This window comes from Mytilus galloprovincialis, chromosome 7, assembly GCF_965363235.1.
Source record: "Mytilus galloprovincialis chromosome 7, xbMytGall1.hap1.1, whole genome shotgun sequence".
In the NCBI taxonomy this organism is placed as follows: Eukaryota; Metazoa; Mollusca; class Bivalvia; order Mytilida; family Mytilidae; genus Mytilus; species Mytilus galloprovincialis.
Window position 1 is genome coordinate 55,334,679 of NC_134844.1, and position 23,465 is coordinate 55,358,143.

General features: G+C 32.4%; 2 protein-coding genes across 2 annotated transcripts; both read left to right on the plus strand.

Moving 5' to 3' along the window:
- Window positions 1-368: 368 nt before the first annotated feature.
- On the plus strand, window positions 369-4,239 carry LOC143083316 (ficolin-2-like). Its single transcript, XM_076259578.1, has 4 exons — window positions 369-491; window positions 1,367-1,463; window positions 2,560-2,724; window positions 3,944-4,239. Exons 1-4 carry the CDS (start codon window positions 465-467, stop codon window positions 4,195-4,197), a joined length of 543 nt encoding a protein of 180 aa, XP_076115693.1. The 5' UTR covers window positions 369-464; the 3' UTR covers window positions 4,198-4,239.
- Window positions 4,240-11,892: 7,653 nt separating this feature from the next.
- Window positions 11,893-22,088, plus strand: LOC143083317 (ficolin-1-like). Its single transcript, XM_076259579.1, has 6 exons — window positions 11,893-12,046; window positions 12,869-12,940; window positions 17,074-17,201; window positions 17,806-17,902; window positions 21,090-21,254; window positions 21,787-22,088. The coding sequence occupies exons 1-6, from the start codon at window positions 11,971-11,973 to the stop codon at window positions 22,038-22,040; spliced, it is 792 nt and encodes a 263-aa protein (XP_076115694.1). The 5' UTR covers window positions 11,893-11,970; the 3' UTR covers window positions 22,041-22,088.
- Window positions 22,089-23,465: the final 1,377 nt, after the last annotated feature.

Here is a 23,465-nt window from a genome sequence, read left to right on the forward strand (position 1 = left end):
CAAATAGATAAAGTCTGATTTTAAAGTTTTTTTGCACATGAATTGCTTCACTGAATTTCATAGAATTTGATATTCAAAAGTTATCGAATTAAAACAAATATATAATTGTTTAAATACATAAAGATAGCAATGCAAACTTCCAGCTTCAATAATGAAATATCAGGTACACCAATCCAATCAACTTTGGAATAGTATCTCTGTTCTACTGTTTTTATGAAAACATTATAGTCCGCTCCAATGAACCTAAAATTCTGCAGCACTAGCTTTGAAAGACACTTGACGGTAAAAAAAAAAAAAACGTCTTACATATCAATCATTTTCAGTCTACAATTTACTATATCCTTTTGTTTTGTCTCATTTTAGAAGAAAGACCTATTGATTGTAATGATATTCCTAACAAATTCCAAAGTGGAGTATATAAGGTGTTTCCAAATCAAACACATGGATTTGATGTTTATTGTGAAATGCATTTAGACGAAGGACACTGGACGGTGAGTTAAATAAGGGTTAAAAATTGATAAAATAAAAAGCATTACACAACAGATCCTTTAAATGGTATAATAAAATAACTTTAGGAATTAATTTGTTAGTTTCAAATTTTAGTTTTCTCATTCCAATCATTTAAAAAATATATAGTTATCAAAGGTACTAACTAGGCTTATAATTTAATACACTAGACGCACATTTCGTCAACATAAGACTCGTCGGTGACGCTCAGATCAATAAAGTTGGAAAGCCAAACAGGTAAAAGGATGCAGAGCACTGATGAGGACCCAACATTCCAAAACGTTGTACCAAATACGGCTACGCCAGTGATAAGAAAATCCTTAGTTTTTCGAATAATTCATACTTTGAAAAATAGTTAATTTATAAAAAAAAAAATGACCATGTAAATGAGATGCATGTCAATACCAAAGATACATATATGATTTAAAGAGTTACTTCTTTGAACCGAAGTCTACCACCTCAAGTTAGACAAAACATGTATAACTATTAAACTTCCGGAAAAAAGATATGTTAACCTTGATTTGCAATAATACTACATGTATCAAAAGAATAGATTTATAAAAAAATGGACTAAGAGAACAGTAAAAAAAAAACAAAAAAAACCGAAAAAACAGACTATTCAAAAGTCGAATACAGCAATAAATAAACACTCTCAAAAATCTAGCAATATTAATATTGAAAAATTCTGTATGAGTTTTTTTGCTGTTGTTGCTTCATTTTAAAGAACAAAACGTATTGTGATATTGACAGGATAGTTTCACATGTTTTGACCTATAAATCCTCAGATTTTGATTACCAAGACTTCCCCTGAATTGTGTAATGCATCACTCATATTAGATTGACAAATTTTTTCTTACAGGTTTTTCAAAGAAGAGAAAATGGTTATGTTGACTTTTACCGCGGATGGAATGAGTACAAAACAGGATTTGGGAACCTGAATAATGAGTTTTGGCTCGGTTAGTTTTCATATGATTAAAAGCATTTCTTTATGTTGGTTCAATGATATACCTAGTCCTTTCAAACTGTAGTTAGTAATATCCTTTAAAATATATACTATTGACTTCGTTGTTTATATTATTTAACCTTCTTCGAGGAAGGGTATTCTGGTTAGGTAAAAGCAATGTAAAGAAAATAAATTGAGCTATAGTCGGTAAATTTATGGAAAAAAAAACTTCATCACATTTTTTGTCTAAACACGACAAAATCGTTAGCAGACAGGAACATTTCTCTCAAATTCAACTGATTCCATGTTAGATTTTACTATTTTGGTTGCTCTTAACTGACCGAGTATCGTAATTTTCTATCAAAGAAAGTCGAAAAATTATATAGTCTGGAGTCAAAAGTTGGTAATATGAATTGTCTTCTGAAAATGTAAATCTGCTAAAACTATTTTTTTTTTATCTCTATATCAACGGCAAAACAGACGGAAACTTATGACAAACTATCTTTTTGAAATTTGTTGCATTATTAGGACAATTTAACAACACGTGACGTCTCGATGTGCTCATCCTCGATCGTGAGGTGTGAGTTTCATTCCAGGGAAGTGGAACCAATTCCTGCAAATTTGTTATTTGCAGCTATCCCCTATGTTCGATGCATCAGAGAATTATTGTATAAAATTGGCTCCGAATCAGAAATCAGAATAGTATATGTCAATGTAGGAATGTCTTCCTGGGGATTGTAACGTTGTGAACAAACGCATTAATCATGGTCTAGTACAAAGCACACACATTTTCTGACTTAGGAATATTCATGTAATGTTGGCCACTGAAAGTTTAACACAAATCTACCCATACATTTGTAAAACGGTTGGCGCTATCCTATAGAGATTTTTCAAAACATGTAACTAGAACATTCCATGCAACCAACGGTAAAAATTTACAACAATTACGGCAAGGTTGAACTATGTACACGCACGTCAATTGCAAGGACATTGTTAGAGAGCTTTTTCGAAGAAAACATAACAAATTTGTGTCTGATCCTTTTGTTATTTTGAACAATACAATACCGATATATTCAAACTAATCATCTCATATATTTTGTTATTTTTAGGCAACGAAAATTTGCACTTTTTAACATCACAATACAACTATGAAATGAGGATCGACTTAATCGATTTCGATGGAAACAATGCATTTGCAAAATATAAAGAGTTTGCAATCGGAGATGAAAGTTCAAAGTTCAAACTAACCGCTAATGAATATTATGGTACTGCAGGTACGTAAACATTTATGTTAAGTTTTTTTTTAATGTTCAGAGTTTGTTTTTTGTTATGTGTCTTGTCAATTTGCCTTTTTATGTTTTTTTTCGTTAAATATATGACGTGCCCCTGTACTTATACATCCCGTCATTGTGTTATTAGATTATGGTAATTTGTGTAATCTTGTCCTTAAATCTTGCTAATATGATTGTCTATATGCCATTTTGTTCTTCTTTGTTTCATATTTGTATGGATGTTTTTAGATTAAGATTATAACACAATATTGGCTGCTGTATTTTTAACTTGTTTGCCCATTAGGTCTGTTTGTTTTGTTATAATGGAATTTGATGCGAATGTCTTAAAAATGAGAGGTTTAGCTAGCTATAAAACTAGGTTTAATCCAAATTTTCTACATACGAAAATGCCTGTAGCAGAACAAGAATATGACCGTTTTTATCTTTTTTTTATGTGTTTGAGCTTTTGATTTTGCCATTTCATAAGGGACTTTTCATTTATAATTTTCTGCCGAGATCAGTATTTTTGTGATTTTACTTTTTGTCTGTATGGGTACAATATAATTAAAAATTAGTACGAAACACGAATCGTATTATTGATAGATCGTTGATTTTTTTTTTAATTAAGGTTTATTAATTAAAGTAAAACAGATAGCCCAGGATAAAAAAAAAAAAGAACAACAGCCAATTATATAATGATGATACATGCATATCTTCTTTTGGGAATTTTTATCTTATATTCCTTGAAGAATATATACCTTATCTTCCTTAAGGAATTTATACCTTATCTTCCTTAAGGAATTTATACCTTATCTTCCTTAAGGAATGTATACCTTATCCTTCCTAAGGAATATATACCTTATCTTCCTTAATGAATATATACCTTATCTTCCTTGAGGAATATATACCTTATCTTCCTTGAGGAAAATATACCTTATCTCCCTTAGGAAATATATACTTTATCTTCCCTAAAAAATATATGCCTTATCTTCCTTAGGAAGTTATACCTTAACTTAGAATTATTATTATAAGAAATACTGAATGTTAATATCAAATTGAGCAAAGCGACCCCTAACAAAACGGGGATGGACTCACGCAAAGTAAACTCTAAAACCAAATATTGTACATAAATACATATCCAGCAACTTCAATGTTCTTCTATAAATAAGAGCAAAAGAAAATAAGTAGGGTTCAATTTTTGATGGAGTATTTGTAATTTCAGGTAACAGCTTGGCACATCACAACGGCCATCGTTTCTCAACAAAGGATAGCGATAACGATAACCACCCTAATCACTGTGCTACAATGTTTCCCGGAGCATGGTGGTTCAATTACTGTGTAACATCTGATCTGAATGGTCAGTATTTTCAAAAGACACCAGACTCCGCCCATCGAGGAGTTTATTGGCGTTCATGGAAAGGATCAAACTATTCTTTGAAAAGCTCATTGATGATGATGCGTAGAGTGTCGAATTAGACATTATATCATTTTTTTTTAATAAATTAGAAGTATTTGATGTAGTAGTATTCAGTTTGTAAATGCATCAGTCCAGTTAACATCGGACTAGATATTCATTCAGCAGGGAATTGACACAGATTACATGTTTACATCGATAATCTCTAGAACAAATGTGATTCATCCTATACTATCATACTTATACGACACTAAACATCTACATACTCCTATTTGATATTAAAGTACATAATATTCATGTACAACTACGCAGCTTTGTTTTGCGTTTAAAATTGACAATGTTTAAAGGTTTATAGTTTAATCACGTTCCCTGATAAAATGATAAAGATCAAACATTTAGAAGGAATGTCAAAATATTGGAATATTTTAACTTTTGCGATAAAATTATTTATAAATCTATATAATTTACGGTAAATCTTTCAAATTTTTTCCTTAATGAACCATTATAAATAGTTGTAATTACACTTTTGCCTTTTAATAATTGTGTATTTAAAAGAAAAGTAAACAACATTAACGCGCTGAAAGTAGCAAGACTATAAATTCGTGTTATATTTTTCTGTATCAAACTATATAAACATGACGTGTTTTTGGCATTAAACAAGATCGTGTACCTTTTATGTCGCTGTTGTATGTAATGTACTGTGAAGTACAACTACCAATTGGGTATCTGACGATATCATTATATGTGACCCGCCATGACATTTGCAGGCTTATGGAGGTAGAACGTCATTGTTAGAATAATTATAGACATGATAAATATCGAAATTCAATGAAATACATATTTGTGAAGAAGAGATAAACACTTTCCTCGGCTTCGTCTCTGCGGACGCCGAACTATACATCATATATAAGTTTTGAAGAAGTTTTACTTTATCGTTTGAAGAGAAAAATATTTGAATTTACATTTTGAATTGATACAAAAAAATCAAACTTCTGCTCTATAGATTTCCTTTCATAAATGAAGTCTGAAATATATTCATAATAAATGCACCGTATCAGAACACCTACTTATAAACTGTTACGCGTCGCATACTATGTATAGAGACATGCATAATAAATCTAAATAAAAAAAAAAGGAATTCTTAAAGCTTACTTTGACAAATTTTAAACTAATTTTATTTCAACAAGTTTAAATTACATGTTCTAAAATAGAGCTACAAACAAACAAATAATGCTCTGCGCTATAGATTTTCTTTCATAAATGAAGTCTGAAATATATCCATAATTAATGCACCGTATCAAATTAATATCTGAGAACACCTACCTATAAACTGTTACGCGTCGCATACTATGTTTAGAGACATGCATAATAAATCTAAATTAAAAAAAAGGAATTCTTAAAGCTTACTTTGACAAATTTTAAACTAACTTCATTTCAACATGTTTAAATTACATGTTCTAAAGTAGAGCTAAGAATTGTTTGCATTGCAGTAAATTTAAGTCTTTGAAAGTTTATTCAAATACGCTATTGAACATCACTAAAAGCCAATAAATACAATAATTTTGTATTTTATAAATTAGTGCTTTTAATAAATAAAAGTCGTCATAGAACAGTCTCATTTTCATACCGGTATTCGAAATGATTCGTTTCATTGCTATTACAACAAATATGTCATAATAACATGCCAGAGAGTTTTGTTTCGGAATATTCTAGATAAATATACAAAAATCAAATTCTAGACAATGTACCCTCCTAAGCCTGGAAATGGCTAGTCACATATAGTTAACGGCGTTTTTTTCTCATAATGACGTTCTACCTCCATAAGCCTGGATATGTCGTGGCTGGTCACATATAGCCATATTTATAATAAATGATAATGTCCGTTTAACGGAATAATGCATAGTACGTATTTTTCTTTACTTTGTACATATACATATTGATCGAATCTATGTCAATGAGTTTGAAACAAAGGAGGCAACTCGCAAAGTTAAGAACGCTTCATATCTTGACATCAATCTGGAAATTACCGACGACCAGTCAAGAAAAAATGTAGCTGCACCTGCAAAAAGATTTTACACCTATGATTTTGTACGATATTCTAGAATGTGCGTTTCTACTCATAGTTAATTGTAAATGGGTTGCTGTTTAGAAGGAAATTGTTGAATTGTTATTCCTTTATAGGATATCCTCATAACTTGGTTTATTGCTATTAATTTTAATAGCCACAATTGAATTTACACAGTGTCCGATGTCTACGGATCTTATAATGGCTGCCCTCATATTTAAAAAAAATTGTTTCACTTATTCTGATTTGTTTTGTTTTATTATTTTCCTAAGTCAAAACTATTTTGATTAAGGAAAACTTTTCAGCTAATTTGTATAGCTTTATCTGAATAAATTTAATTATTCGTTTCTTTATAAACATGATTAATGTTTTAATATAAACCTTCTAGAATCATTTAGTTACAATTGTTTGTTTTATTCTGAATACCTACATGCGAATCGTACTCTTTTATTCTGTTTTTCTTTTAATTCTGATAAAAAAAAATAAGCTTATGAATGGTTTTTTTTTTGTTGTTTTTTTTTCACGAGGTTTATGGAATTCGTTTACATTGTTTCGATTGCATGCTAATGTTTTGTGTTTTTAAGTGTTAATAATTGTAGTAAAGTTTAAGAAAATTAATTTTCGTCCACATGGAGACTTTTTTGCTCTGTCAATGCTCATAAAATGGAAGATGCTTATCACTAGAACATGTTTACCAGATAAGTATTAGATATAATACATCAATTGAACCACAACATGTAAAAAAAATTCACTCATCATATGAATATAGACATGTAGAATATAATTATAGAACCACAACTTATAATCAAAGAACCACGTCATATGACAACAGAACAATAACATAAAATAATAAAACCACGACTTATAGCTCAAACCCCAAAAGAAATGACAATATGTAGAAATTGTCTCGATATATTTGAAATGTTAGCCAATGAATAAAAACAATCTAAATAAAAACTGACTCATCACTGATGTTGCCGATGGCTAGTTAAATTAGAAAACACAAAATAATCAGTTGTCGTTTAAATAAGTTCTGGGGAATCCGTCATATAGCTTTCAGTTTAACAACATATTTCATTCAAACGACATTAAACACAACATGATTGTAGTTATACGCAAATAGGTTCGATAACAATATTGGTTTTATATTAATCTTTCTCCCTGTCAATGGGAACAAGGAAATTATTGGTATTCAAATAGTTAAAACAATATGTTACTAGGATATGTGTCTCAAGGCTTTAGCCTATCGTTTTCGAGGTAAGAAGTCATTATTGATCTAAAAAGTTGGTTGATATTCAGTGGAAACAGAAGAGTTTCGGAATAATTATGTTCCTAAAGTACTATCTATTCTGATACATTCATAAACAGATTTTAATTTCATGAGATTTGGCCACACCAATTTGATTAATAGTTCTTTGGATTTTCCCGCTCCTGTTTTTGAGAAATCAAGTTTTCAGCAAAAAGAAAAACTACCGCTTCCGTATTTTTTTGGTCTGCATGCCGCTACGAAATTAGTCTTGCCTTGAAATTTTTATTCTCACTGACGCTTTTTTTGTGCATATAATCAAATCTGGGTTCAAACGCACGTGTGATCAATCAATAAAAAGTGAAAGGAAATATAAACATCAAAATGTCAAGCCATCCGTTGTTGTGGGTTCGGCTCAATGTCGAGGACAGGCATTCATTGAACAAACGGCTATCCGTTGTTCGTCATCATTTACATTCGAAGTTATCTTTTATGAAGCTAAAAGGGTAAATAAAGTCTGTCAATATTTCGTTTGATGATATCAAACGCATACACATTCGACAACAGCCGTCGGCATCGCCTATCATAGTCCGATATTACTCTGACGTCCAACGGCTGTTTTGCCAGACAAGCTGGGGCTGGGGCTTGTCTGGCAAAACAGCCGTTGGACGTCAGAGTTATTTTGGACTACACCTATCAATGTTGAAACGGGATATTTCTGTGCTGGAGAGTTAACCTGTAAATTTGTAAATTTTGAAATAGATAGAGGAACATCCTCCGATCCAAACAATAATTTAATTGAAGTACCAACAGGTCCCCCTAAAAAATGCGTTTGCACTCTTAATGAAAAAAACAATAGAACTTCCTTAAAAACCTAAACCAAAATCGTGTGAACAGGGCAAGGAAAAACTGATAGAAACTGTTGCGTGACCTTGGCTTGAAGTACTATAGAGTGTGGGTGGTCTTCATGTACCTTAGAATCGGGGACAATTGTGCAGAATAAACTTTAAAATGCTAAGTGGTATATAGACCCCATCCATCAAAGACTGCAATTTTATACTGTTAAATATGTCAAAATCCTACTATCAAAATAAAATCTATCCGATATTAAAAAGTATTCATTCCCAGAGTGTATCTTACAATTCACAGTAGTAGTAAGTTTTGATGAGAACACATATCCTTCTGTTCGTCTTTTAGTTTGTAAGCACAGATCTTAATATAACAATAAGGAGATGTGGTTAATTGCTAATAAGACAACTATCCACCAAAGTTAAAAAGAAGTAGATGTAAGCAATTATAGGCAACCAAACATTCTTAAACCATGAGAAAATCCCATGTATGTTTAGGGCCTTTCCAGAATTAATTTTATAGGGGGGAGGAAGGCACCTGTATTCAAATTTGATGGGTGGTGGTAATTTAAGAAAGATTGCTTGAACATTTAAATGAAACATCCAATTTAAAATGTATGCAAGGTGGGGTCAATAAAAAGTACTTTCCTTCCCTCCCCCCCCCTACATTTATTTCTGGAACAGCCCTTGTTGGAATTTAATTCAACCTCAAACATTGTCAAAAAAGGCTGTTCACCAAAAAATTATAAACTGAAAGTATCAATTTAATAATTCTTTGTCATGTGTTTTACATGCTCTTTATATTTGTGAAGGTCATTGGTATTGCCATTTCTAAGTCACATTTGAGAGGTTTTTTTCAAATATTTGCTGCTGCAAGGTGAAAGAGTCTACAGTTGTTTGCTTAGAGTCAGAATAATGTATTCAAATGAGATAACAGGCCTTATGCATCAAAACATCAGTGCTTTTTCTTCTTTTTCTATTTGATAAACCTAGCATGTATCACTTTAAAAGTTATCGCTCGCTCCTCTTGCAGACCTCTCGCCTGTCGAAAACTCATTTTCAAGAATTTTTTAAAAACAAAACAATTTCGCTCGCTCGCCCCATTTTGTTTTAGAGCAAATGTCCGAAGAACTATTTATCAAATTGGTGTGGCCTAATTGCATCATATAAATGTTCATTAAAACTACTACTTTTCAATGCACAATATGTCTGGCAGGAGTTGTTTTTATTTCCTTATATATGTTACGTTTAATAACAGTTATTTTATCTTGTTATCAAAACTTGGTTTCAACCTCAATTTCACATTCGAATGTTAAAAAAAAAGAAGCTTATTATAAATTTCCCCCATTTTTTTCATTTCCCAGACCGAATATTGAACTTATCATTCCTTAATGACTATCTTTGATCAAAACACAGACAAAAGTATACAAAAAAACAAAAAAAAAAACACTGGAGAGGGTGTCTATGAAACACGGTACGCCCAGATTTGTCATCATATTGATTTTTAAGCAAAATTAACAACAGTCATTTAAGTGTAAAATATAGGTTAGAATTACCTTATTAACAGTAGTTTATATTCAATACTTCCCAAATATCAATGCCTTTCCATGTCTAGCATATGGGAATCGGACCTAACTGCAAAATTTAACCAGAGTCATTCATTCCTAAAATGTAGGTCAAAGTGACTTAATGATTTTTGAACCATGTAGTACTTCCAAAGAGCTATATACTGACCAAGTATCAATGCTACACCATGTCTGGTATTCGAGAAATGGACTTAAACTCAAAACTTAACCAGATTCATTCATGCGTAAAATGTAGGTCAAAGTGACCAAATGCTTAGTGAACCCTGTAGTACTTCCCAAGACCCATCAACTGACCAATTATCAATGCTACACCACGTCTAGTTTCTGAAAAACTGACCTTCCCGCAAAACTTAGCCAAGAACAGGATGTACGAAAAGACGTGCGTACTGACGGATGTACAAGGGTAAAATTGTATGCCCCTTTCACATACGTAATCGGGGCATAAAAAAAGTACAGCCCATTTTTTATCCTTATCATTTTAAACCATTATTTATCTGATGATTTTTTTTTACAGAATCAGATGGGATTTTTTTATGATAAAAAGGAATGACCTACATATTAACCTAATATAAGAGGTAGGGTTGTATAAGGGGAAATAGACATAATTTGGGATGTGGTCTTAATAAACGTTTATATGTACCTTAGTAAATCTATCATAAAATTATTATAAGTTTTTCCTTTTATGATGTCTTTTCAAGATGCAAGTGCAAGTCCTAAAGCAATAGATATGAGAATAAGTATTTAAGGTGTAAATGCAAAATATGATTAAAAGTTTATATAGCTTTCTATACCCATATCTTTTGCTGCATTGATAACATTTTCCCATATCCTCCTTGATTATAGTTACATTGTTTCATTAATGTTACGTATAACTCGTGGTTAGAGTGACTAATATTGACCACAATAGACACAGTTTATTGTAGATATTTTACAGTTTGTATTGTTGGTGTTATTTTCCCTGATTTAGTTCTTGTCATCAACTTTCGATTTTGTCTAACAGAATAAAACTTCAGTCACCTTTTAACTCAACTAACAGTAGATGAACGCATATTTACCCTTATTGTATAAGCAAGTGACATTGACTTATAATATTTTTTTATTGTGATGATACGGACATCGCTGTCATTTTCTTGTTTGACCCTGGTTTCTGTCTAATTTTCATTCTTGGATGGTGTATCATAATGTTTCTACTACTGGTGGGAATGGTACATTGGCTATTTGTTGAAAGCTGCGATTGTTAAGGTTCTGTTCTATAATAGGCCTGTAAAATGTCATTTAAAATTATATGTAAATTCTAAGATACTTTCTTATCATGATACCTTCCAGAAAAAATTCGTATCAATATTATCAATTGTATTTATTATTCAACGTGTCATCAGTTCGACTTAGGAATCACGCTATAGTTTACAATGTGATGGTTCATTTTGCAAGATTTCATTAGGTTTTTTACTGATTATACAATTTTAACACCATATTCGACGTAAGGATATGTCTGTACCACGTCAGGAATATGACATTTTCCTCATTTGTTTGAACTTTTGATTGCGCCATTTCATGACTTTTAGTTTTTAATTTCCCTTGGAGTTCGGTATATTCACCTTTAAGACTGAACCTAAACTTCAAGTCCTCGAAATACCATCTAAAGAAAAAAATTTACTATTAAATGGGCACACATGTCAACATTACACTTTTACACCGAGAAAAGTAATCCAAGATAAAACAGGGTTCCAAGGTACCTTTTTCTCAAATTGCATGATCTAAAACCTGACAAAGCGATTTTATATCAATCTAATTAAAATCAAATCCCCACACTCGCTCATTTTTTAATGCTTGGTCGCTGGTACCACGAAGCGACTAAGCATAAAAAATGAGCGAGTGCGGAGATTTGATTTAATTAAACTGATTTTATATATAATTAATGATTATCTTTAAATCATGTTATTTGAAAACCGGTAAATTTCCTTGTCGGAAATCTTGTTTTCCGATGATGTTGTAAACATAATCTACGCATTTCAAAATCCGCTTTTAAATACATTGGGTAACGTAAAGGCTGTCATATGAATGTACAGAGAATTTAAACTCTGTGCAAAATGGTCCAGCTAAAAACAAGATCTATATGTGTCTTTCTTGTTTCGTTATTGGTTAGTGAAACTACTCAAGAACCCGGTAAGTAATTGGTAATTAAAGGGGCTACCATTTGATTTTAATTGAGGAGGGGTCGGGAAGGCTAACCCTTACCATGTAAAAAATATGTCAAGATAAACTAAAAAAATTGCAAGACCGATTCGAATGAAAATAAAACAGCAATTCAGAGATAACAATTAAAATAAATGCAGAACAACAGTTTCTATCCTTGCTCCCCTTAAAAATAAATGGTAGCTAGCTAATATATCTAGACTTTATAAACATATCCTCGGGAAATGATGATTTCAAAATTCAGAACGAGGTTGAACTTTAAATGAAGCAACGTTGGTCCTTGACGAGAAAACAAATCCAACCGTCAAATAATGGTTGTATTGTTAGATAGAGAGACGAACTTGTTCGTTATATGTATGACCTCGTGAGACATTACTTACAACCGGTATTATGATATACTTAGTCGTACATAATTTAAATACAGATACATTGTATGTGTAATACAATCAACGGCAATCGTGCTTTAAAATCAGCTTTCATTGATGATATCGATATCAGTCACAGTTGCAAAGGCTTTATCAGACCTTTAATATTTAGTAGTATGACGTTCCGTCATCGATGTCAATTACGTGTTTGTAGACGAAACGTGTGTCTGGCGTAATACAAAATTTAAATCTGGTATCTATGATGAGTAAAATCTTCCTATTTAAAACCTTGTTTCACTCAATTCTTGCTTGAGTTTACCTATTTTTTCTCTATTCTTTGTTCTTCTAGCATAAACACTATATCTTCCTTCCTATTTTATATATAGGTAAATTCAAATATAGATGAACTTAATATTTCTATTTTCAGGGATATGTTTTTATGGAGAAGAAGCATGGACACAGGCAAAAGATTATTTTACACAGCCATCAACTTGCCATGGTAATAATATTCATTAACTATGGCTCACAAGGAGTGTTCCCCTTAAAGGTCTATTTGTATTTCTAACAGTGGGAATTTATTTTTTAAATGGTATCTTCATTTATTGATTATCTTTTAACTAATATAACAAATAAACAGTGCACCAAACAGTGCACCAATTAACGCTAGTTACATATAATGTGCAATTTGTTTTGCCTTTAAAATGGGTTAAGAATTTGATCATTCCTAACAGGGTTTGTGATATTAATGAAGAACACGTCTCGTCAAAACATAGCAATCCCGGGGGGTTACTGACTGTCCTTTCGGGTATAACTGTGCCGACAGCACATGCCAATAGTTATCAAAGGTACCAGAATTATAATTTAGAACGCCAGACGCGCGTTTTGACTACACGAGACTCATCAGTGACGCTCATATCAAAATATTTATAAAGCCAAACAAGTAGAAAGTTGAAGAGCATTAAGGATCCAAAATTCCAAAAAGTTGTGCCAAATACGGCTAAGGTAATATATGCCTGGGATCAGATACTGTGAAAGTACTTTAATTCGTGGGCATCAATTTTCGTGGTTTGAGCCATATTTACATGTTCGTGGATTTTAGTTTTCTAAAAAAAAATAATTGAAAAATTAAAGCTTTTAGAAACGAAGGTTACAAATAGTTTGGATTGAAGGAAAAAGTAAACATTGACCCGTGTAAATCGTAGTGATAACACAAATTAACTCATGATAAAGGAAGGGATCAACAGATTAAAGACCATCAAAGATATTAATTAGGCCATAAATATGTCACCTAAAGAAAACAGTAACATAAACAAATGCTACATTATAAACGTATCTTGAATATTGTCAAATAATTCTTATCAAAATCAAGCTCAGCATGAAATTATTATTTCTCATATGTACGAGAACTATGAGGATATAAAATGAACAATTTATCATACTAGCATATCAATACCGGAAATCTGACTTTCATCGATCAAAAATATTTTTTATGAGAATTAAAAGATCAAAAGTTGTACGTACAGTTTAGGTTATTAAAGATTAAATGAGTTTAATCCTGCATGCAGTTAATTGTAGTTCTGTGACTGCTATTAAAGTGTTCTCAGATTTGACGTTATTCAAAGTATTCTCTAGATCATATCAGTAGTCAAACCTACCGATGGGGATCTTTCCATGTCTTGATTTGGATAATGGTTGTTTTTATTTCGTTGGGCACTTAAATTCGTGGATAAAGTTATCCACGAAAACCTCGAAAATTGGTACCCCACGAATAAAAGTACTTTCATAGTAATCCTTAGTTTTTCGAAAAATTCAAAATTTGGTAAACCGGAAATTTATAAAAATGACCACATTATTGATATTCATGTCAACACTGGTGTGCTGACTACTGGGCTGGTGATACCCTCGGGGACGAAACGTCCACCAGCAGTGGCATCGACCCAGTGGTGTAAATACATGTAGTTATCAAAGGTACCAGGATTATAATTTAGTACGCCAGACGCGCGTTTCGTCTACATAAGACTCATCAGTGACGCTCATATCAAAATATTTATAAAGCCAAACAAGTACAAAGTTGAAGAGCATTAAGGATCCAAAATTCCAAAAAGTTGTGCCAAATACGGCTAAGGTAATATATGCCTGGGATCAGGTAATCCTTAGTTTTTCGAAAAATTCAAAATTTGGTAAACCGGAAATTTATAAAAATGACCACATTATTGATATTCATGTCAACACCGGAGTGCTGACTACTGGGCTGGTGATACCCTCGGGGACGAAACGTCAACCAGCAGTGACATCGACCCAGTGGTGTAAGAAGTTATCAAAGGTACCAAGATTATAATTTAGTACACCAGGCGCGCGATTCGTCTTCATAAGACCCATCAGTGACGCTCATATCAAAATATTTATAAAGCCAAACAAGTACAAAGTTGAAGAGCATTAAGGATCCAAAATTCCAAAAAGTTGTGCCAATTACGGCTAAGGTAATATATGCCTGGGATCAGATAATCCTTAGTTTTTCGAAAAATTCAAAATTTGGTAAACAGGAAATTTATAAAAATGACCACATTATTGATATTCATGTCAACACCGGAGTGCTGACTACTGGGCTGGTGATACCCTCGGGGACGAAACGTCCACCAGCAGTGGCATCGACCCAGTGGTGTAAATAGTTATCAAAGGTACCAAGATTATAATTTAGTACGCCAGACGCGCGTTTCGTCTACATAAGACTCATCAGTGACGCTCATATCAAAATATTTATAAAGACAAACAAGTACAAAGTTGAAGAGCATTAAGGATCCAAAATTCCAAAAAGTTGTGCCAAATACGGCTAAGGTAATCTATGCCTTGGATAAGAAAATCCTTAGTTTTTCGAAAAATTCAAAATTTGGTAAACAGGAAATTTATAAAAATGACCACATTATTGATATTCATGTCAACACCGGAGTGCTGACTACTGGGCTGGTGATACCCTCGGGGACGAAACGTCAACCAGCAGTGACATCGACCCAGTGGTGTAAATAGTTATCAAAGGTACCAAGATTATAATTTAGTACACCAGGCGCGCGATTCGTCTACATAAGACCCATCAGTGACGCTCATATCAAAATATTTATAAAGCCAAACAAGTACAAAGTTGAAGAGCATTAAGGATCCAAAATTCCAAAAAGTTGTGCCAATTACGGCAAAGGTAATCTATGCCTGGGATAAGAAAATCGTTAGTTTTTCGAAAAGTTCGAAATTTGGTAAACAGGAAATTTATAAAAATGACCACATTATTGATATTCATGTCAACACCGGAGTGCTGACTACTGGGCTGGTGATACCCTCGGGGACGAAACGTCAACCAGCAGTGACATCGACCCAGTGGTGTAAATAGTTATCAAAGGTACCAAGATTATAATTTAGTACACCAGGCGCGCGATTCGTCTACATAAGACCCATCAGTGACGCTCATATCAAAATATTTATAAAGCCAAACAAGTACAAAGTTGAAGAGCATTAAGGATCCAAAATTCCAAAAAGTTGTGCCAATTACGGCAAAGGTAATCTATGCCTGGGATAAGAAAATCGTTAGTTTTTCGAAAAGTTCGAAATTTGGTAAACAGGAAATTTATAAAAATGACCACATTATTGATATAGTAATACCCTGTTCTAACCAAAACATTAAAAAACATACCCTGTTCTAAACAAAAAAAAAATTAGAATAACATACCCTGTTCTTAACAAAAAAGAAATTAGAAAAACATACCCTGTTCTATACATGCACAGAAAATATATACCCTTTTCTAGACCATATAAAAAGGATGCAGTTTAGACCCAGGTTCTAGACTGTATCGTAAACAGTTAAATAAGCGTTCCTGTTCTAGACAAATACTTTGTTAAAAAAAGACCCTGTTCTCACCAGCAGGGCATGACATCACGACCCTGTTCTGACTAGGAGGACTTTAAAAAAGGAACCCTGTTCTAACCAGCAGGGCAAGAAAAAGTTACCCTTTTTTTGCGGCACACTCATACAACTAAAATATAGGAAGTACCCCCCCCCCCCCCCCCCCCCCCGATAGCAATATTGAAGTTTAATTGAAAATTAAAATGTTTGACACGATATATGTTATTTTTGTAACTAATATTTTTCTGAACAATGCTAGAGATGATTTCATATTAATCTAATTAAAACAAGTTGTACTGATGTACAAATGTAATGCTTAAAAATAGCACTGCAAACGTTATGCAAACCAAAAATGTAAGACAGATCAATCCCATCAACTTCTGAATACTGTGGGTTTTTGATTTATTATTATTCGTTCGATACCAACTTTCTTGTGTTCCGTGGATACAGTTGAACCATGAATTCAAATGTTTCACGAATTTCAAATTTTCTTAAGGCTTTGTATGCAGAGTGGCAAGTTTTCCCCAATCCATAAAAAATAATACCCACGAAAATAAATGAACCCACAGTAGCATATGCATTCTTCTGTTTATATAAAGAAAAACTAATAATCCGTTCAATTATTCCAGAAATCTGCATCACCATTTTTGAGAGCCACTTGATGGTACAGGACATTTTTATAATAAGATGAAGTAAAAGGTATTTCAGAATTTACTATATCATTTTTTTTTTTTGTCTCATAGAAGGAAGGCCTATTGACTGTAATGATATTCCTGACAAATGCAATAGTGGAGTTTATAAGGTGTTTCCAAATCAAACTCAAGGATTTGATGTTTATTGTAAAATGGATTTAGACGAAGGACACTGGACGGTGAGTTAGATTAACAAAATTGATAAAACAAAACTTTTAATGGTATAATAGAATATAACTTTAAAGGATTTGAAAGTTCAGAATATTTAGTTGTCTCATTCCCTTAGTTAAAGAAATGTATAGTGTTTTAAACATTAGGCCTTTAAGTTAATAGTGCATTTATCATAATGATAACCGTGGATTAATTTATATTCATGATCTCATCTGAAATCCTCACTTTCTAGTTATATCTGTTTGTCATTTGTGCTTTTCGTTTGTTAGACAACAAAAGTATCATACTTCATAAAACGATGTGCCGATCTTGATTAACCATAATTTTGCAAAAAAATAAAACCAACCAAATGAATAAAAAAAAATTAAATGAGCAGTAAAAACAAACACAAGTCGACGAAAAACAGGTAATTCAAAGGCCGAACACAACAACAAATAAACACCTTCAACATTACACTACCAATATTAATATTCAAACGGTTCGCATAAGTTTTTTGTTGTTGTTGTTTGCACGTGTTCTGACTGAAAATGATTACATTTTGATATAAACTGAACCTTTTCGGAAATTGTATACTGAAATACTAATACGAAATTGAAATATTTCTTTTGATAGGTTTTTCAAAGAAGAGAAAACGGATATGTTGATTTTTACCGCGGATGGAATGACTACAAATCAGGATTTGGGAACCCGAAGCATGAGTTTTGGCTCGGTTAGTTTGCACATGATTATAAATGTATTTTACCATTATTCATGTTATTATAACCATCGGTAAAATGTTAAATCAACTGGTTTTTTTTTCTTTCTCTAGTCAGGTTAATTTTAAGTTTATGTACATTGACTAAATAAAATATATTTTAATTTTACTAAACTACAAAAGAAATTAGAAATATTGATATTCTATAACTCGTTAAGGGCATACGATACAGTTACAGGGGAGGTAACGACGTTGCTAACGTAAAATGTTATTTTCGCGACGTCAAACTGTGACATATCGGGAAAAGATGCATTTTTCGACTGATTTTTATCATTCAAACTGATCTAATTTGAAAACGAGTGCATGGACCCCCATTTTTCAAACCGACATTTTGTTTCATTTTGCACGGAGATTATGTGGACCACATTTTATAAAACTGTAAATAGTGCAATTTTTTTAATTTTGATAAGTATACAGCAAAAAAATACATTTTTTTCTCAATTTATGACCATTTGATAAATATGAGTTATTCCAGAACAAAAAATGCATAAATTTTTAGAATACTTATAAAATACAGAAATTACAAATTATTTAACAAAAAACAATTTGTGCTTATCTTTTAAAACAAAAAAGTTATGTCTTTCTTTCGAAAAGGAAAATACGGCCACAAATCCGAATTTTGAGCAAATATACAAAATTTCGACCTCAATTAACTCAAAAAGTAGCACATGAAGGTATATTTTATATTACATATTTGACTTAATCAGGTAAAAAATAGCCTATATGCAAATTTTCATCAACTTGTAAATACGGGATCAAAACTGTATCGTATGTCCTTAAGTCTCTATATCAACGGCATAGCAGACGGAAACCAATGACATTCTTTTATTCATTAGATAGGGTTCTTGGCATTAGCGGCTTAAGTGGTTTAAAATATCTGCACCAATCAAAACAGGTTTTGAAAATGCTGTTTCTTGACGTCCCTTCATAAAAAGTAGGAAACTAAGCATTGATTAACATAGTAACAAATGTTTTAGAATATTTTCCGAATAAAATATAAGGAAAATACTGTAAGCAATATAAAATGATTAATTGAAGTGCTTAGGGACAATATTTCATCATTATTCGATTTGAATAAATTTGAAAGTTGTTGCATTATAAAAACATCATTTAAAAAACGGTACGTCTTATTTTTCTCGTACTTGTGTGCTCACCGCCAGTTCGAGAGGTGTGCGGTTTTTTTCCGACAAGGTGAAACCAAATGCTGTAACGTTGGCAGTGACCCCTTCCCCACATCTTACACAAGGGAGTGTAAGAGCAAATTTTGTATGATCGGTTAGGTTTCAGAATATAATGTGTCAATATAGGGTGTGTCGTGTCTTCACAAGGGTTGTAACTTTGTGTTAACGAGCGCATTAATTAGTGTTTCGATGTAGTACAAAGCATTACCATTATTTCTTCGTGATATTCATGTTATGTTTGCCACTGGATGTTTACACACAAATCCACTCATGAATTTGTAAAATGGTTCCTACCATCCAAAAGAAATATTTCATTACTTCAGGACATTCTATGGAACCACAGTTCAAAATCCTAATGTTTACATGTAAGATAAAAGTGGCGGAAAGCACTTCCGACAAGGTTTGAACTAGGATCATATAAAAATTATTTGTACATGTAGATACTAAAAAGCAAAAGACAAATCTGTAATTCATGAGTTGGTGTCTGACAAATGATTTTTTATGGATTTCTGATACCAAACGGAAACGAATTCTTGATCATGATTATTTTTCCATTTCTATCAGTTTTAACAAAATTGGTAATACAATATTTTATTCTGTACAATACATGATTGGTTATTGTATATCTATTAAAATGATCGTTTAAATAAAAGGTACTCATAATGTCTTTTTTGTTCGAAATAGATAAATAATACCTTCGTGTTTCACGGATTTTTAAAAGTTTTTAATATATGCGCGCGAGTACCTTTACATTAGCACTGTTTTTATTTTTGTTAAAGGAGTAGGTTCAGTAAGACCCCCTTTTGGCCCCCAAATATAGCAGTTTTAAAAAACTGTTAAAATTTAAACTTTTAGTTATCTATTGGAAAGTAGAAAACTAAATATGGGCTGTTTTTGACAATACAATGCAAATATATCGGGTACTAGCATCATTAAGTAATGCTAAATTACTGAAATCTTCACATTTTTAGCATTTTAGCTAAATTTGAGACGGTTTTCGTCTTAAATGAAAGTGGCCGCATTTGTGTTCATTCTTGATATTGAAATGTAAGTTGTATTTGATGATAATACATAACATATATAAAGGTTGAGGATGAACACGGATGCGCCCACTTTCATTTTTGACAAAAACCATCTGAAAAGTGACATTTTTTGGAATATTTGATAGATTTTTCATATTTAAGCTTAAATCGGAGCGTTTTTAATGACGAAATCAGATAAAATCTTTCACATAAACAAATTAAATCAACTGGAATAGACACTTAGATGTTTAAAAAGTGTCCAAAATCTTTCGTCAGATGAACCTGAAATTTGAGGCCAAAATCGGCCCTTACCTGACCTACTCCTTTGGCTTGACTCATGCCATTCAAACAGGGTCTAGCCCTTTCCAACTAATTTAAACAGTTTGTGTTCTGACATTGTGTTCTTACACCACTGTTTCATGTTAGTGTGATGGTTGAGCGCTCGCAAACTTGTTTGACCCCGAAACAGTCTGTATATGCATATACAAAGTCGGGAGCTGTGCTTCAATGGTTGTCGTTGCTTTGCCTTCTTTTGTACTTGTACTAGTAGTTAATTGCTTTTTATAAATGAAACCGTTGGTTTTCTAGTTCGGAATGCTTTACATTGAATCTTGTCGGGCCTTGTTCCGCTTTCAATGAGAATGGTATTGCTCATTGTTTGAATATTTTTACATGTATACATACATCATTGACTTTCATTTTTTTGTGTTGGAGCGTTCCTTATAATTGTGAAGACAGAAAATTGTTTCCGACGCACCAAATTTATCAAGCGTTTGTTGTTGTTGTTTTTTTTTTTTTTTTTTTCTTAAGGCCTTGCAATTATAGCATATGATTGTTTACAAACACATTCACGTCATCAAGTGTCGTTTTGGTGGTTGTCTCATTGGCAATTATCCAACATCTTTGTATTGTATACTCAGTACTTTTTTTTATTTTTAGGCAACGATAATTTGCACTCTCTAACATTACAACACAACTATGAAATGAGGATCGATTTAACCGATTTCGACGGAAACATGGCATTTGCAAAATATAAAGTTTTTGCAATTGGAGATGAAAGTTCAAAGTTCAAACTAACTGCAAATGGATATCATGGCACTGCAGGTACATATTTAATGTTTTTTGGTATTTTATTCAATCTCCCGTGCAGAGTTATCGGTCCTTATATCTCTCTTCCATGATGAGTTATCGGTCCTTGCTCTGATTGGTATTTGGATATTCAGAACTTTTTAAGAGATTTTTGCCAAAATACAGCTAACGTAATTTATACTTGGGGTAAAGCCTACTTGGTTTTCTTATAATATAAAAAGTTTCATAGACAGCTAATTTATTATTACGACCATATCAAATTACCAATCATATTCATGTCAAAGTAGAAATACTGACTTCTAGGCTTGTGATAACTTTGTTGTTAATTGTTTTCAGTTTATGACATCTTTTATAAAACTTGTTACCGTTAGTTCCAGTACATTCATTGCCTCATTCTATGCCGGCTCGCAAATTAATATACCTACATTTTGGGGACCAGAAACTAAATTATCAGTTAATCCTGTGACAAAAAACATTATAACTTTCCCATGATTCGTGAAAATATTTATATGATTCAGGTTTTGATAGAGTATATTTGTATTTAAAGGTAACAGTTTAGAACATCACACCGGCCATGGTTTCTCAACTAAGGATAGAGATAACGATAATTACAGTGGTCAATGTGCTTTACAGTATCTCGGAGCCTGGTGGTTCAATAAATGTGTAACAGCTGATCTGAATGGGCAGTATTTCCTTAAAACGCCGGACGCGGATCATCGAGGCGTTTACTGGCGTACTTGGAAAGGATCAAACTATTCTTTGAAAGGCTCATTGATGATGATGCGTAGAGTGCCAATTTAAAATTCACACATTTTAATGTTTTTAATAAATTAAAAGTATTTTAATTGAGTGGCATTTAGTGTTAAGATTCATCGGTCCAGTCTACATCGGACTACAACTGCGACACGTTTACTTTACATACTATACTTAGACATGCAGATAGATGTAAGCAGATGTGGTATGAGTGCCAAAAGAGACAACCTCCCGTCCAAGTCACAATGTGTATAAGTAAATAATTAAATCATTTTAGATTAAACTACGGCCTTTAACACGCTCACATCGAACAGATAATACGTTACTATTAACGCAAACATTTACGTTATAACGCAAACATATTGATTTCAATTATTCATTAAGTTTATTTAAATTTGTAAATTTAACAAAAATCGTCGGTTTCTAACGCGAAATTAGTTGTATAAAGATGGTACTTAGAATAGAATCTAGTGCGGTTCCGATAGGATGATACAGGATTGGAACCACCATTAATCGAAAAGCTTATCCAATTCGGTTTTAGAAAATACAGAAAAAAGATATTTCAATATCTGCATGTCAGAGTCATTAAAAATATGCCTTTGTCATTTAGCGAATAAATAGACGATGTTTTTAAACTGCAGTTTATGTCATGTTTTGCCAAAAACCATATATTTTTTTGGTTGTTATGAAAGTTAAACTCTGACAATTGTAGTAACAGAAACTGCTATCAATTTTGTCCTAGTGTGTATAGTCTTTAAAAACTAAAATAAAAAAACACCACTGGTGCCCTATGAAAAATGCATTACTAATAATAACGCTATTGGAACTCGAAGCCAATCTTACGATTCAGTCCCCTCTTCTCCGTTTTGCCAGGTTCAGCCAACATTTGGGATAACAATGTTACGCATTATATCGGTTGATGTAATTCACGCCCATTTCGAATAAAGTATACCAATAGTAGCACTTGAACTCTCTTCAGTGTGGAGGTGTACAAATTGTAGCGTTAGAGTAAACTGGTCCATCGAAATCTCCGCAGCGATGGAACAGGTTGGAGTCATTGTCACATTGATGTTAATTGGATGAGTCTTACAAATGCAATGATTCGCTACGAAATTAACCAATAATATTGACGGGATCCTTGGGCAGAGAAGATACCCTTACCTTGGTCACTGTAAAATTGAAGTTGTCTCCCTTTCTTCACGTAGTTCAAATTTATTTTCGAATAGCGTGTTCAACGATGGAGAAAGTTTTCACTTATGTGTAGCATTTTTGGGGTTCGGATTCGTTTGCCATTAAGCATATAAGATAATATTTGTAGGATTACCAAACATGATTTTTGTGGTCTCATTAAAAACTCAATTATTGTTTTTTAAAATGAATTATCTGCGTCATATGTGTGTTATTAGAAAAGCTCTATCAAATATAGCAGTTTTCAAATTTTTCCATAGGGAAAAAAATTATAGAAATTAAGTG

Coding starts and splice junctions, on each gene's coding strand:
- LOC143083316 (XM_076259578.1), top strand. CDS start 465: ATGCATTTAGACGAAGGACACTGGACG. Junction 1,464..2,559: donor GAATAATGAGTTTTGGCTCG/GTTAGTTTTCAT, acceptor TGTTATTTTTAG/GCAACGAAAATTTGCACTTT. Junction 2,725..3,943: donor TGAATATTATGGTACTGCAG/GTACGTAAACAT, acceptor TTGTAATTTCAG/GTAACAGCTTGGCACATCAC.
- LOC143083317 (XM_076259579.1), top strand. CDS start 11,971: ATGGTCCAGCTAAAAACAAGATCTATATGTGTCTTTCTTGTTTCGTTA. Junction 12,047..12,868: donor TGAAACTACTCAAGAACCCG/GTAAGTAATTGG, acceptor TTCTATTTTCAG/GGATATGTTTTTATGGAGAA. Junction 12,941..17,073: donor ACAGCCATCAACTTGCCATG/GTAATAATATTC, acceptor TTTGTCTCATAG/AAGGAAGGCCTATTGACTGT.